At 38.6% G+C, this 14,862-nt stretch overlaps 3 protein-coding genes and 1 long non-coding RNA gene across 6 annotated transcripts; 3 read left to right on the top strand and 1 right to left on the bottom strand.

The window, feature by feature from the left end:
* The first annotated feature begins 1,614 nt into the window (after positions 1-1,614).
* On the top strand, positions 1,615-3,975 carry LOC116172644 (beta-1,3-glucan-binding protein-like). 2 transcript variants are annotated; one of them, XM_031489890.1, is made up of 8 exons: positions 1,615-1,768; positions 1,817-2,041; positions 2,556-2,728; positions 2,781-2,917; positions 2,961-3,127; positions 3,172-3,393; positions 3,441-3,592; positions 3,643-3,975. In XM_031489890.1, the coding sequence occupies exons 1-8, from the start codon at positions 1,645-1,647 to the stop codon at positions 3,826-3,828; spliced, it is 1,386 nt and encodes a 461-aa protein (XP_031345750.1). In that variant the 5' UTR covers positions 1,615-1,644; the 3' UTR covers positions 3,829-3,975. The 2 variants fall into 2 exon arrangements, with proteins under 2 accessions (XP_031345750.1, XP_031345751.1); XM_031489891.1 differs by having other exon boundaries at positions 2,961-3,099; positions 3,315-3,393.
* Positions 3,976-6,242: 2,267 nt separating this feature from the next.
* Positions 6,243-8,232, top strand: LOC116171388 (beta-1,3-glucan-binding protein-like). 2 transcript variants are annotated; one of them, XM_031488202.1, is made up of 8 exons: positions 6,243-6,473; positions 6,520-6,747; positions 6,802-6,989; positions 7,042-7,178; positions 7,222-7,388; positions 7,436-7,657; positions 7,705-7,856; positions 7,907-8,232. In XM_031488202.1, exons 1-8 carry the CDS (start codon positions 6,350-6,352, stop codon positions 8,090-8,092), a joined length of 1,404 nt encoding a protein of 467 aa, XP_031344062.1. In that variant the 5' UTR covers positions 6,243-6,349; the 3' UTR covers positions 8,093-8,232. The 2 variants fall into 2 exon arrangements, with proteins under 2 accessions (XP_031344062.1, XP_031344061.1); XM_031488201.1 differs by having other exon boundaries at positions 6,245-6,473; positions 6,790-6,989.
* Positions 8,233-12,495: 4,263 nt separating this feature from the next.
* LOC116171389 (beta-1,3-glucan-binding protein-like) lies at positions 12,496-14,194 on the top strand. The gene is made up of 7 exons (XM_031488203.1): positions 12,496-12,749; positions 12,792-13,054; positions 13,102-13,244; positions 13,290-13,456; positions 13,506-13,727; positions 13,772-13,920; positions 13,966-14,194. Exons 1-7 carry the CDS (start codon positions 12,635-12,637, stop codon positions 14,152-14,154), a joined length of 1,248 nt encoding a protein of 415 aa, XP_031344063.1. The 5' UTR covers positions 12,496-12,634; the 3' UTR covers positions 14,155-14,194.
* Positions 14,195-14,200: 6 nt separating this feature from the next.
* LOC116171390 lies at positions 14,201-14,477 on the bottom strand. The gene is made up of 3 exons (XR_004145440.1): positions 14,378-14,477; positions 14,295-14,324; positions 14,201-14,236 (listed from the first exon to the last, which is right to left on the bottom strand). It is a non-coding gene; the product is annotated as an uncharacterized LOC116171390 (long non-coding RNA).
* Between the last annotated feature and the right edge of the window lie 385 nt (positions 14,478-14,862).

The raw sequence follows: 14,862 nt of genomic DNA on the forward strand, positions 1-14,862 counted from the left end.
ACCATGCGCGGACCGTGACGTGACCGATAAAGTGAATGAGATAATCATATTAACACGTTAGAACTTAAAGCCATTGTGAGAGTGTTGGAAATTTTTGCGGTAAACTGGTCTAATTATTGTTATTGCCCACCACAAAAGACGCACTAGATATCAACTAAAACTTTCATTAATCCCCCGGGTTTTACCTGTAGAATAAGTTTACCACCGTACTCAAGAATATTGATACAATAGTTATTTGTACAACTAGAGAAGAAAGTGGAGTTTTTTAATTAGTGTTCAAAGTTTGACACATGAGCGTAGCGAGTGTGTCAATTGAACGAGAGTTGAAAAACACTTTCTTCTCAAGTTTTACACATAATTTTACTGAAACTACAATCAAAATATAAAAAATTATCTTATGCATTAGTGAAGTTTGCCACTTAGCAATCTAGATACGAGTATCTTTCAATTTTAAATGTCATTATTAAGATTAACGTAGCAATTGTTTTTTACTTTCCTCCTAGTGAGGAAAATTGTATTTTCTTCGCCCTTTCTAGAGACGAAAGTAGTTGTTTCTAAAGTAGTTTCAGGAAAAATCCATTACCTCTTAAACTATTGATCCTGTAATTTAATCAAACAGAAAAAACTATCTTGACTCCTTCAGGTCCGTGTTAAGGTACCCCCGGATACATTATCTAAACAAATTCTTCTGGTCGTTGAGATTTCGCAATACCTTTTATCCAAGAATGCTTGAGGACAACCATACATTGACACCACTTAGGGTTTTCCAAAGCGGAAAAGTTTATTTATATTTATATATTTATAGTTATTGCAAAGATGATAAAATTGTTATTCTCAAGTTCTCTCATTTTGAATGTTGGATAATCAATATGGATAAAGAACTTGGGTTTATTATAAAGACTTCGCCAATTTTGCTATCGTTTTGAATTTTAATATAATTAATTAATACCTAATCTGCGCATCGCGTTCTGCCCAAAAGCTTTTCAGCCCTTTCTTTTATATTTAAGAATATGTGTACCAAATTTGGTTCAGCCGTTTAGCCGTAAATGAGAGTACAGACGGACTGACAGACCGACGTCATCGAGATTTTGTTTGATTCGGATTACTGGTGCTTCAAAACGTGTATTTCCGTAAAAAACTGGGGGGGGGGTTATCTTTTATCCCAATGCAATACCTCCCTTACTATAACGTGCAGGTTGTAAAAATGAGTTATTTATGAATTGATTCATTCCGAATTAATTATAGGTGACTTCGAAATGAATGATAACATTCAAATTAATAACTATTATAATAATAAATACTATAATTAATAATAATTAAATTTAGTCTAATCATCTTTGGCTGCCGGTGGTCTGCCCTTTTTCTCCATATTTTTCTATTTTCATACCCTTAATTAATTACTTTTGGGGTTTTAATTTTACCATATATGTGGATCTAATTATAATGGAGCTCTACGGGCCCGATTTTAATTTTCTAAATGAGAAGATGGGGTCAAACAAAATGAAAAAAAAACAGCTCATAGATAAGAACACTTATTAACGTTTTAATTATCGAGAGTATACGTCACAGAATTCTCACATAAATACAAGTCAGATGTCACTGCAATCTTTATTTCTTAAATATTTGAGTGCAGACTAGCACAAAATGTACCTACTAATTACATTATTGTGTTTTTATGGTATATTTAGTGTCAGTGGTCAATACTACGAATTTTCCGATGTGTTAATCGAACCATTAGGTCCAAAAGGACTGAGAGTTTCAATACCAGGTTCAATAAATTTGTTTGTTCAGCTTTGAACTCATATGGCGCTTGTAGACGAAGATGGAATCCAGCTATTTGCGTTCCACGGGAAAATTAACAGCCCGATGAAAGGACGCGAAGCAGGCATTTTTTCTGAGGACATTCGCTTCGCCGAAAATGGAAGGTGGACCTTTTTCACAAATGCTCGTCTAAAACCAGGCGATAAACTTTATTATTGGATTCATGTGCTTTACGATGGAATTGGTTACGAAAAGGACGGAGAGCCGTTTACTGTCACTGGTGAGTTTTGGTAAAGGGCCGTATTTAGGCGGTGGCGAGATGGGCGCCCTCTACCGGGGGGAGCGAAATTGGCAATAAAAATTTTTTTCTACAACTGTCAAAAAAACCTGTCATTTTCTGACGGATTTCGAAACGCGAAGTACTAGATTTTTAATCGGTTAATTAATAAGTAAGGTTGCTCTTGACAACGTGCGCGAAATCGTCAACAGTGAAAAAAAGTATTTCGCGCACGGGACAAAGTTGAACTTAAACAGCAATTTAATTAACAATCAGTTCAGTTGTAGAAAAAATATTGTATATAACGCTAGCGCGAAGTTATTTCGCGCATTTGACTGATATTTTAACTCGGCTTCGCCTCGTCAAAATACCTTCAGTCTCAATGCGCGAAATTGAACTTCGCGCTCTTGTTATATAAATAACTATTTTAGATTAGTGCATTTTTAACCTCATCAATAAAAAATTGGGAAGATATTTAAAGATAAAAATTGTACGTTATTGGAATAAATGTTCGCAGAGCTAATTCCACGTGACGGGTCAACTACGACGAGTACACCTCCACTTTGCGAGCTCGGCCAAACAAAGTTAAACGGAAAAACTGCTTGCAAAGGAATGCTCATTTTCCATGAGACCTTTTCGAGGTTAGACAAGACGAAGTGGAAGCCAGAAGTCAAGTTTCCTCAAGTTCCAGTAAGCTAGACTGATACACACCCTTACGTTTGCCTCTAACAGTTCATTTCAGGATTTTGAATTTGTAATCTACGACGATGATCCCAAAGTACTGTACACCGAAGGTGAAACCTTGCACATACGACCCCAACTGACTGAAGATGTATACGGCAGCGATTCGATCAACCGCGAATTGGACTTAAATACTCGGTGAGTTGAGTTTCAAAGTCGTGAATTTATTAAACACTTTCAGGTGCACAGGGCTAGTGCAATCGCCGGAGTGTATTCGAAAGCCCAGGGCATGGCACATAGTTCCTTCTGTTACCGCGGCGCAAATATCAACAGTGGAGAGTTTTAGCTTTATCTACGGTGCTATCGAGGTTAAAGCCAAGATGCCAAAGGGCGACTGGTTGTATCCGGGTACGTTGGCCTTCGATCAGAACTTGGACACATTCTACTTTTAGAAATCAGCCTAGTACCAAAAAGTGAAGCTTACGGTCCGGGATACGAGTCGGGTCGTATACGGATCGCGTTGGCATACGGAAACCAAGAGTTAGACAATGATTTGTACGCTGGAGGTGTTTTGGGACACTCAGATGCCGCGCGAAACTACGGGTTGAAGAAGATTTTCTCTTACACCCACTGGACGGATGCTTACCACGTGTATCGAATCGAGTGGAAGCCCGGTATGCCTTTCATTGTTTACCCTGCTCCACTAAAAGTAGCCTTCCAGACAGTATTGTCGTAAAAGTGGACGGAGTTGTGTTTGGAACAGTATACCCACCAGCCGGCGGTTTTGCAATCGATCACACCATAATACAGGTAGATCCCGCCGTCGCTGATCGGTGGAGGAAGGGAACAGTACTTGCGCCGTTCGATCAAGAGGTGAAAGATTAGTCTACGATAACTGTTAATTTGTGCCATATCCTTTATAGATGTACATAGTGCTGGGAGTTGGAGTGGGCGGATTGGGGTTTCCGGAGTCGATGACCAATAAACCGTGGGAAAGCGATCATCCCAAGGCTCCCCTGCAGTTTTACAGAAATCAGAGCACCTGGAAGCAGACCTGGGGCGATAGTAGCGTATTGGAGGTGGATTATGTGAAAGTTTGGGCGTTGTAGTGCGGAATGTGAACTATATGGTTGATTAACAATTCACTTAGGCTATTCGGCGGAATTTGATTTTTGTACAAAATAAATACTCTCACTTTCAAAGGAAGGTGTTTTTCCGGGACGATCTGAGACAATTTTTTGTTCGTGGCAAAAAAAAGGCAGTGAACCTTCCTTTTTTCCAAAAATCTACTGCACCAAAATTTCTCGGGAAAACACTTTTTCTTATTAATGTTGGTGCGTAGAATCCAAAACAATTCGTACTTTTTCGATCAGACTTCTCAATCAAAAGTTATGACTAGAAACCGATTTCGAAAAAAAATTCAAAGGGCTGTAACTTTTGAACAAGTAGCCCAATCTTGAAACTGTTTGAAATTATGGATTCTACAGGCCACATTCTATAAGAAAATTTTTTTCCGGGTCGATCTGAGACAATTTTTTTTTCGGGGCTCAAAAAAAAGCAGTGTATAACCTTCCTTTTTTACCAAAAATCGACTACACCAAAATTTCTCGGGAAAACACTTTTTCTTATTAATGTTGGTGCGTAGAATCCAAAACAATTCGTACTTTTTCGATCAGACTTCTCAATCAAAAGTTATAGACTAGAAACCGATTTCGAAAGAAAATTCAAAGGGCTGTAACTTTTGAACTAGTAGCCCAATCTTGGAACTGTTTGAAATTATGGACGCTACAGGCCACGTTCTATAAGAAAAATTTTTTTCCGGGACGATCTGAGACAATTTTTTGTTCGTGGCAAAAAAAAGGCAGTGAACCTTCCTTTTTTCCAAAAATCTACTGCACCAAAATTTCTCGGGAAAACACTTTTTCTTATTAATGTTGGTGCGTAGAATCCAAAACAATTCGTACTTTTTCGATCAGACTTCTCAATCAAAAGTTATAGACTAGAAACCGATTTCGAAAGAAAATTCAAAGGGATGTAACTTTTGAACTAGTAGCCCAATCTTGGAACTGTTTGAAATTATGGATGCTACAGGCCACGTTCTATAAGAAAAATTTTTTTCCGGGACGATCTGAGACAATTTTTTTTTCGTGGCAAAAAAAAGGCAGTGTATAACCTTCCTTTTTTCCAAAAAGTGACTGCACCAAAATTTCTCGGGAAAACACTTTCTTATTAATGTTGGTGCGTAGAATCCAAAACAATTCGTACTTTTTCGATCAGACTTCTCAATCAAAAGTTATAGACTAGAAACCAATTTCAAAAGAAAATTCAAAGGGCTGTAACTTTTGAACTAGCAGCCCAATCTTGGAACTGTTTGAAATTATGGATTCTACAGGCCACATTCTATAAGAAAATTTTTTTCCGGATCGATCTGAGACAATTTTTTTTTCGGGGCTCAAAAAAAGGCAGTGTATAAACCTTCCTTTTTTACCAAAAATCGACTGCACCAAAATTTCTCGGGAAAACACTTTTTCTTATTAATTTTGGTGCGTAGAATCCAAAACAATTCGTACTTTTTCGATCAGACTTCTCAAGCAAAAGTTATAGACTAGAAACCAATTTCGAAAGAAAATTCAAAGGGCTGTAACTTTTGAACTAGTAGCAGATTTTTGACGGACAGGCTGAATAAGGAGTTATACGCATGCGCACAGTCGGTGTCTCGTACTGAAACAGAGTTGATGTTGTGAACATGTATCGCACGCAGTGTTTAAGTCCTGATTTGATAACCCTGGTTGGTTTCAAGTGCAACATGTCTTACAAACCAGTGTGTAGCCCGTTATTTGAGACTGTTGGGACTCTCATTCAGTTTCAAAAATAAATTAATTTTGAAGCAGGTTTAAACGCGAGTATTTATTTTCTATTGATCCCCCCCCCCCTCCTCCCCACCTCTTATTTTAAACCTCTTTTGAGCCCACATTGTTTTGGTATCTTGGAAAACTAACTGCCGGATTATCGTTATTAATTTCTGTATGGATGATATTATATCAACCCACGCGAGTTTTGACATTCCTACAAAGCCTTTCATGTCAATCACAGTTAATTAGGTGACCTCGAAATGAATACAAACATTAAAATTAATAACAAATAATTAAATTAAGTCTCATTATCTTTGGCTTCCTGTGGTCTGCCCCTTTTCGCCCTGTTTTCTCTGCTTATACCCTTAAATTAATTATTTTTGAAGGTTTTGGATATAGGTAGGTATATGGAAAGTATAAAGACACGGTTTTAATTCTAATTTCTGAATGAGAAGACGGCGGGGTAGGGGGCAGTTAGAAACCCGAAGTAATTATTACCTATACCTAAATCTTGCGTTTTGTTTAATGGGCAAAACAAAATGAAAAATCCAACTCATACACTTAGAAATTAGTGAAAAACAAAACTTCGTAGTATTTTTAATGATATAGTTTTAATTATCGTAGGTATACGTCACAGAATTCCCACTTAAAATTTAGAGGTCACTGCAATCTTAACTATGAAACCTGATCTCTGTCGACAGTGTCCACACACCAAGACATCATAAAATAATATTTCTTAAATATTTGCGTGCTGCAAGTGCAGAATAACTAGCACAAAATGCACCCACTAACAAAAGTTTTGTGTTTTTATGGTATATTTAGTGTCAGTGGTCAATATTACGAATTTCCCGATGTGTTAATCGAACCATTAAGTCCAAAAGGACTGAGAGTTTCAATACCAGGTTTATTAAACATTTTTGTCGCTTTGAACACATATGGCTCTTGTAGACGAAGATGGAATCCAGCTATTTGCGTTTCATGGGAAAATTAACAGTCCGATGAATGGACGCGAAGCAGGCATTTTTTCGGAGGACATTCGCGGCGCCGAAAACGGACGGTGGACCTTTTTCGCTAAAAATGCTCGTCTAAAACCAGGCGATAAACTTTATTATTGGATTCATGTGCGTTACGATGGAAGTGGTTACGAAAAGGACGGAGAGCCGTTTACGGTCAGTGGTGAGTTTTGTAAAGCTGAGCTAGTTAAACAAATGTTCGCAGAACTAATTGCAGGTGACGGCTCCGTCTCATCAACTACGACGACCACCACTTCCACGACGACTACTCGTCCACTTTGCGTGCGCGGCGAAACAAAGCTAAACGGAAAAACTGCTTGCAAAGGAATGCTCATTTTCCATGAGACCTTCTCGAGGTTAGACAAGACGAAGTGGAAGCCAGAAGTCAAGTTTCCTCAAGTTCCAGTAAGCTACACTGATACTAACTCTTACGTTTGCCTTTAACAGTTCACTTCAGGATTTTGAATTTGTAATCTACGACGATGATTCCAAAGTACTGTACACCGAAGGTGAAGCCTTACACATACGACCCCAACTGACTGAAGATGTATACGGCAGGGATTCGATCAACCGCGAATTGGACTTAAATACTCGGTGAGTTGAGTTTCAAAGACGTCAATTTATTAAACACTTTCAGGTGCACAGGGCTCCTGCAATCGCCGGAGTGTATTCAAACGCCCAAGGGATGGCACATACTTTCTCCTGTGACTTCGGCGCAGATATCAACAGTGGAGAGTTTTAGCTTTGTCTACGGGGCTATCGAGGTTAAAGCCAAGTTGCCAAAGGGCGACTGGTTGTATCCAGGTACGTTGGCATTCGATCACAACTTGGCCACATTCACCTTGTTTTAGAAATCAGCCTAGTACCAAAAAGTGACGCTTACGGTCCTGGATACGATTCGGGTCGTATACGCATCGCGTTGGCATACGGAAACCAAGAGTTAGACAATGAGTTGTACGCTGGTGGCGTTTTAGGAGACTCGGATGCCGCCCGAAACTACGCGTTGAAAAAGATTTTCTCTTACTCCCATTGGACCGATGCTTATCACGTGTATCGAGTCGAGTGGAGGCCCGGTATGCCTTTCATTGTTTACTTTGTTCCACTCAAAGTAGCCTTCCAGACAGTATTGTCGTAAAAGTGGACGGAGTGGCGTTTGGCACAGTATACCCACCAGCCGGCGGTTTTGCAATCGATCACAACATAATACAGGTAGATCCCGCCGTTGCTGATCGGTGGAGAAAGGGAACGGTACTTGCGCCTTTTGATCAGGAGGTGAAAGATTAATCTGCGATAACTGTTAATTTGTGACGTATTCTCTTTAGATGTACGTAGTGCTGGGAGTTGGAGCGGCCGGAATGGCGTTTCCAGATTCAATGGCCGATAAACCGTGGGAGAATGGTGATCCCAAGGCTCCCTTGTATTTTTACAGGAATCAGACCACCTGGAAGCAGACTTGGGGCGACAATAGCGTGTTGGAGGTGGATTATGTGAAAGTTTGGGCGTTGTAGTGCCACTTAGGCTAGTGGCATTTGATGACGGATTTTTTGTAGAAGATGAATAGGTACCCTAAATCCCAAAGGAATGCCTAGTGTGATATGCTTTGCTATTGTATGAGTCTTTAGAAAGTAATACAGGTGATTTACAGTTACGAAAGGCTTTTACTGTCCTCATCCTACAGCTATATGCATATATGTATACCTACATCAAATTGTTCTCCAAAACTCAAGATCCGAAAAGCCTTTAACAAATTAATTCGTGGCCTTTAATGGATCAACTTCTGCTAAGCTGAGTTAAAATACCAGTCAAATGTGCGAAATACCTTCGCGCTAGTGTTATACAGGGTGTAAAGCGATGGGGTATACAAGAGGGAATTTTTTTGTTAAATATTGATTTATGAAAAAAATTTATTCTTCATGATATTTTTTGCTTGCTTTGAAAGTACCAATAAGGTTTCGATAATCTAAAATTTATTTATAGAAATCTGGAAAAATAATAAAATTAATTCTTTTTATTGAAAGTTATTACATCATATCACATTATAATCAAGATAGCGTATTGCTATCAAACCACAAACAATCGAAACGTTATTGGTACTTTCAAAGCAAGCAAAAACTATGAAGAATAAATTTTTTTCATAAATCAATATTTAAAAAAAATTCCCTCTTGTATACCCCATCGCTTTAATTTATTTAATGTATGTACATTTTTTCTACAACTGATTATTCATTAAATTGCGCGAAATACTTTTTTTTCACAACTAGCATCTGATTTATTACCGTATTGAATTATTGCCATAAGAAATGCATTGTAAACTTCGAGGCAAAAATGTAAGGTTGATTCCCAAATGAAATACTAAGTCTTTAGTATCACTGGTTTTGTAATTTTTCTTTCTATCGATTGACGTAAAAATCCAATATGGGATCCATTTAAAATAAGGAAATTGATGTCAATATCTCGGAAACCGTCATTTTAAATAATTTTTTTCTACGTTCATTGAATTTATCCCATCCAATCTTGCTACTTTTATTTGAAACTTCTTTTTGTTACTAAAATATTTGAACTTTTTAAAAATGCCGATTTTCACTTTTTTGAATTATCTACGAATAGTCCAAGAGCCCAGTAGGAAAGTATACCTTGAACACCCGGACGATTCTAATAATTTTCATAGGATTCGCCATAAAAAGTTGTATGAGAATCGACAACGGTGTCGGCGAAAATCCTGCCGAAAGCTATTAAAAAAAAATTAAATTCGCCCTTTATTTTTGGAAAAAGTACTTGATTGTCCCGGACGTTCGGGAAGAGTACTAAAGGGTGCATATGGATAAGTTTTATCGGGAAAAGTCACGGTGCCGGGGCGCAACTTGCCGCAACCCTTGGCACCGCGACTACATGTTAAATCATATTAAACTACCTTTTTCTCCCGGATCAAAATGACCTTGTCAAATCATTAAAACAAAAGATTCTCCGAACGATTTTTATTACTACTATGTGGAAAAATGCGGCAGAAAAACAACGTATCACGCTCGATCGAGGGCGATCCTACTCCTTTGAGCGTCGATGATATTTTGAAAATCAACCGTCCTGAAACTCGGAACTAGACACCGATGTGGAAGAAAATGATTTAGATGACTCTCGGAACAGTTATGAGTTTAATTCTGATTGAATTGCAGTAAAATGATTTCAAAAAAGCAAGAATCATTTCGAGTCAACTTCGATCATTTCTACTTTTTTTGGGTTGCTTTCAGGCATAACCACAGAAGTCAATTGTTTTACTTTTCAAAAAATTAACGTAGGTATATGAATTAAAAACGATTTTGTCGGTTCTTTTTTTGGTTTTTTTGAACAAAAAAGTGGTGCAACCTATAAAAGAATGATTCTCTAAGTGACCGAAATAAGGGCATAAGCCTATTTGTGTTCATTCAAGTCTGTATCGTCACAAGTTTGAGAAAATGGACTTAAGTCGTTTTTCTCGCAGTCACAGAAGTGATCGGACATTTTTCATTAAGGACTTTTTGGTCCGGGAATACAAGCTGGATTATTACAATTTACCGCCTCTTTTATTGGCGCAGTGCCAATAGGATTCCATCGACGGTGCCGAGGACTTCCGGCATCCTGAGAGTCGGCACCGTTGGTGCTTTATATTCGTATAATCGCAAGCTACATTTTTCATATAGGTCATTTTGGTCCGGGGAGAAAGTAGTGTAGTACCTACGATTTACCACCCCATTTGTAGTCGCGGTGTCAAGGGTTGCGGCAAGTTGCGCTCCGGCACCGTGACTTTTTCCGATAAAACTCATCCGTATGCACCCTTTAGTACTCTTCCTGAACGTCCGGGACAATAAAGTACATTTTCCAAAAATAAGGGGCGAATTTAATTTTTTTTTAATAGCTTTCGGCAGGATTTTCGCCGGCACCGTTGTCGATTCTAGTATAACTTTTTATGGCGAATCCTCTGAAAATTATTAGAATCGTCCGGGCGTTCAAGGTATACTTTCCTACTAATCCAACTGGGCTCGGACTAAAAGCGATTCATTTTTTTCAAAATCTCGCATCGGAATATGCATTAGTAGGGTATGCAATACCAGGATCGCGGGATCCCGAGCATTGTTCCGGGATTAATCCCGCACATAAATGGGGCGGGATCCCGCGGAATTTGCGGGACTGAGGAATTTGTCGACCAAGGGGACGACTCTGTTTACTTTATTAATAAAACGCATAACGGAGAAGTTATTGTTAAAATAATTGTTAAACTTAAATGTACTATGATTTTTGAGGCACTTTAGAAGTTCACCTTTTTGTACTGTACAGGTGAGGTTTTTTTGAGTTCTAAGTTAGGCTGAAGGTTCTTTTGTGTTCAATATTGTGATGATTAGCGATTTATTTTAATACAGAAGTTAACCACACAAAATTGCTTATTTGCCAATTTATTAAAAATTTTGCGGGATCCCGCGAGATTAACATATAACGTTCCCGCAAATACCGGGATTGAGATTTTGCTGCGGGATTGCATTCCCTATATCTGCCACTAATGTATTTAATTAATACATTTGATATTATATTTCATATTGACAGATCAAACTTTTGGAACATTATTATATATGCTACCAAGACAACGAGAAACGTCTGTCAATGTGCTAGCGCCCTATTATTTTTTCTCACCAATATCATTATAAAATTGATGGCACGCGTTTATTAATAAATTTTTGTTTGTTGAGTTGTCAACAATTTCAAAAATTACTGAAAAGTACCTAGGACTGCTCAACAGAGGTACGATATACGTTGATACGCTACTTTTGACCTTGAGAAAGGTGCACAAAATTTGTTATCGTTGTCTCTTTGTCTAACAGTAAATGAGCTCGCCCTTGGTCACCCTTTCTAGCAGTACAGGTGTCGTCTAAACTGTGTAAAGGACCCTTGGGTGAAAATTCCAAATAAATATCTATTTCCATGACCTCAACTAGGCATGGGAATTTTTTTCGATATATCGATAGGTATCGATAGTTATCGAATAACAATAGGCAGAACTAAAAAAATCGATATATCGATAGATCGATAACTATCGATATATCGATACTAATCGATAAGTATCGATGTATCGATACCTATCAATATGTCGATATCTATTGATATGTCGATATGTCGATAACCATTGATATATCGATATGTCGATAACTATTGATATATCGATATGTCGATAACTATTTATATATCAATATGTCGATAACTAAGTATTGATATTCGATATGTCGATAACTATTGGTACGATAAAATTATGTTATTGTTGAGATCCAACCTATTGAGCTACACACTCCCAACTTATCGATATTATATCGATACCTATATATTAAAAACTATCGCCATAACGAGAACAATCGATATACCGATACTTATCGATATAGCGACAGTTATCGATCTTTCGATAAGTATCGGATGATTGTTGAAACGGAATTTTCAACAATCATGAGTTATTGTTTTAAATTGGGCATTTGTATCAGATTCTCACATTGTTTTACCTCTGTGAACGCCAATGAAGAATAAACAACATATTTTTATGTAATCTTAAAACTGGTCCACCACAAGGTCTCAGCGGCACCCTTGTACATACAATTCATCGCATTTAAGATACATTGCAATTGTTGCTATAAAAGAAATTGGGTGCTGCAGTATTTTTAAAGAACACCCTTGAAAAGCCACAATTCTAAGAGAATTGTAAAAACTACATTCTCCAAATTTCCTTGATCGTTTACATAACTTGAATAATTTACAAACAATAATTGGAATTTTATGATCCGTTGGATAGCGGTGTTCCATGATTTGGCACTGATGTGTTTACGAAGTTAATAATTGCAAACTTCAAGGTTAAAGAGTCGCATCTTTTCCGTTTAGGTACGTATGTGGAAACATGTTCTTTTTATCATTAGTACCCATCCGCTTGAGGACAGTTACCCGGCATGATTCGTAATCAAAAACTGGTTATTCGATGATAGTACACCTTAACCAAATCGTTTCGTACCATTTATACGTTTACGATTCGTGCGTCTGCACTAAAAATGGTCAGTTTTAGGTTACTTTTAGTGTTATTTTGCTTTCGGGTAATTGACGCGCAATTAGAAGGAGGATTATTGGGACTTTTAAAACCAGACGGCGTGCAAATTTCACTTCCAGGTATTACGCGGCACAGAAGAATTGATTTAACCACATTTTTAGGACTACTCGGTTTGACCGATAAGAGAAAATCGACAACTGCAACTACCACCACAACCTCAACTACCACCACAACCACAACCCCCGCACCGTTAACCCAAGCGTCGGTGACAAGCAAGAAACCTACGGGACCCGCAGCTGCTTGTGGATATACACCGACATTTGTGAACGGAAAAAGAAGTTGTCGCGGTAAATTGATCTTTCAGGATGGTTTTTCAAAATTGGCTGGCAAGTGGTTCACCGAAAATCGATTTGCAGGCGAACCGGTAAATTTGGCCACTAACACTATCCCCACTAGTCGCTTTTTTTTCAGGACTATGAATTCACTATTTACCAAGGGAACGCCGAAAATTTGTACCTAAATAAGAACAAGCTCCACATTCGACCAACGCTTACCGACGACAAGTACGGCAATGGTTTCGTCACTGGAGACCGCGAACTTAATCTAGGCGATACGTAAGCTCCAACTTCCTCCATGACATTTCTTTAACACCTTTCCAGCTGCACGGGCCGGCCAGCAACGGAAGACTGCGTGCAAAGACCAAGAGCGTGGATGATCGTTCCACCTACAATCTCAAGCATGATCTCCACAAAAAAACATTTCTCTTTCCTCTACGGTATTGTAGAAATTCGAGCTCGACTCCCGAAAGGAGATTGGATATATCCACGTACGCCCCTCGAAACTTAACAGACCGGTGAGCTAACGTTCGATTTTAGAGTTGTACCTGAAGCCCAAAAGCGAATTCTATGGCGCAGGCTACGAGTCGGGCCTAATCAAAATAGCGCACGTGGCTGGTAACGCGAACATGAGCAAAACTCTGGCCGGTGGCGTGATTTTAAGTCAGTCGGACTTCGGCAGGAATTACGGAATTAAAAACGTTTCCTCGCCCACGCATTGGAATCACGATTTTCACGACTTCAAAATTGTTTGGACCGCCGGTAATCGACTTCCAAGCGTGTCACGGCTTAAATTGCAATTTTAGACTCGATCACCTTCACGGTCGACGATGAAGTCTACGGCGTAGTTGAACCGCCTGAAGACGGATTTGGTAGCTTGTCAGACTTGGAGCACAGTCCAGAAGTACTGGAGAAGTGGAAGCAGGGATCGAAAATAGCACCGTTCGACAAAGAGGTAGCCATACATTTTCATAGGGTGAACGTGAATTTGGTCTTTTAGATGTATTTGGTGCTAGGAATTGGGGTTGGTGGCCAACTCTTTCCGGACTCCGAAGGCAGTGCAAAACCATGGGAAAATTTTGATCCCAAAGGACCGTTGAATTTTTACAAGGCGAGGGATGTATGGAAAAAGACTTGGGGCGATACCAGCGATCTAGTTATCGACCAAGTTAAAGTTTGGGCGTTATGATGAGGAAATTGCAATGTGCATTAAAGCAATTGATATTTTATTTCTACTTACTTACCCTCTCACTTTGCATTAAGAGTCGTGTCTAAAACAAACCGAAAATTTAATGAGAATGCTTTACCAAGCGTAACGCCTATACTCACAAGTGTCGGAAGTTTGATGCTTTCTTAGACCTGTAAACAATAATCGGTTAATGCTTTTTCTAAACATTGAAGTGGTAACTTACGTTTGGTTTTAATTTTTGTATCATGTTTTTTCTGCCACGCGACAATTGGAAAATTGTGACACAGTTAATTTGTCATTTTGAAGTTTGACAAGTGGTTATGTTTATTATTATTTTGACAGGTGATTGTCAATCGGTAAACAGTTCAAAACAAAATTCCTACGAAATTTCAAACTATCCATGTCACGGATTTTTTCGTGACGATTTTGGATTTACGGTCTTGACGAATTCAATATCTACTTTACGACCACAACATGTTCTAGCTTGAATTGAAATCTCTAGCATTGGATTTTGAAACTTGAAATTAGGGTCTTGACCAGAGCTGTGCAAAGGAATTGGTACAAAAGGCTTGGAAAGCCTCAAGCTCTAAAAGAGCTTGCAATTCCAAGGCTTCAAGCCTTTTCTAAAAACAGGGCTTTGGAATTTACGTCTAAAGCCTTTTCGCGTGAGCTTGGGGCTTTGGATTTCAGACCAAGAGCTTAAATTCC

The sequence above is a fragment of the Photinus pyralis genome, unplaced genomic scaffold (assembly GCF_008802855.1).
Source record: "Photinus pyralis isolate 1611_PpyrPB1 unplaced genomic scaffold, Ppyr1.3 Ppyr1.4_LG5, whole genome shotgun sequence".
Lineage (NCBI taxonomy): Eukaryota > Metazoa > Arthropoda > Insecta > Coleoptera > Lampyridae > Photinus > Photinus pyralis.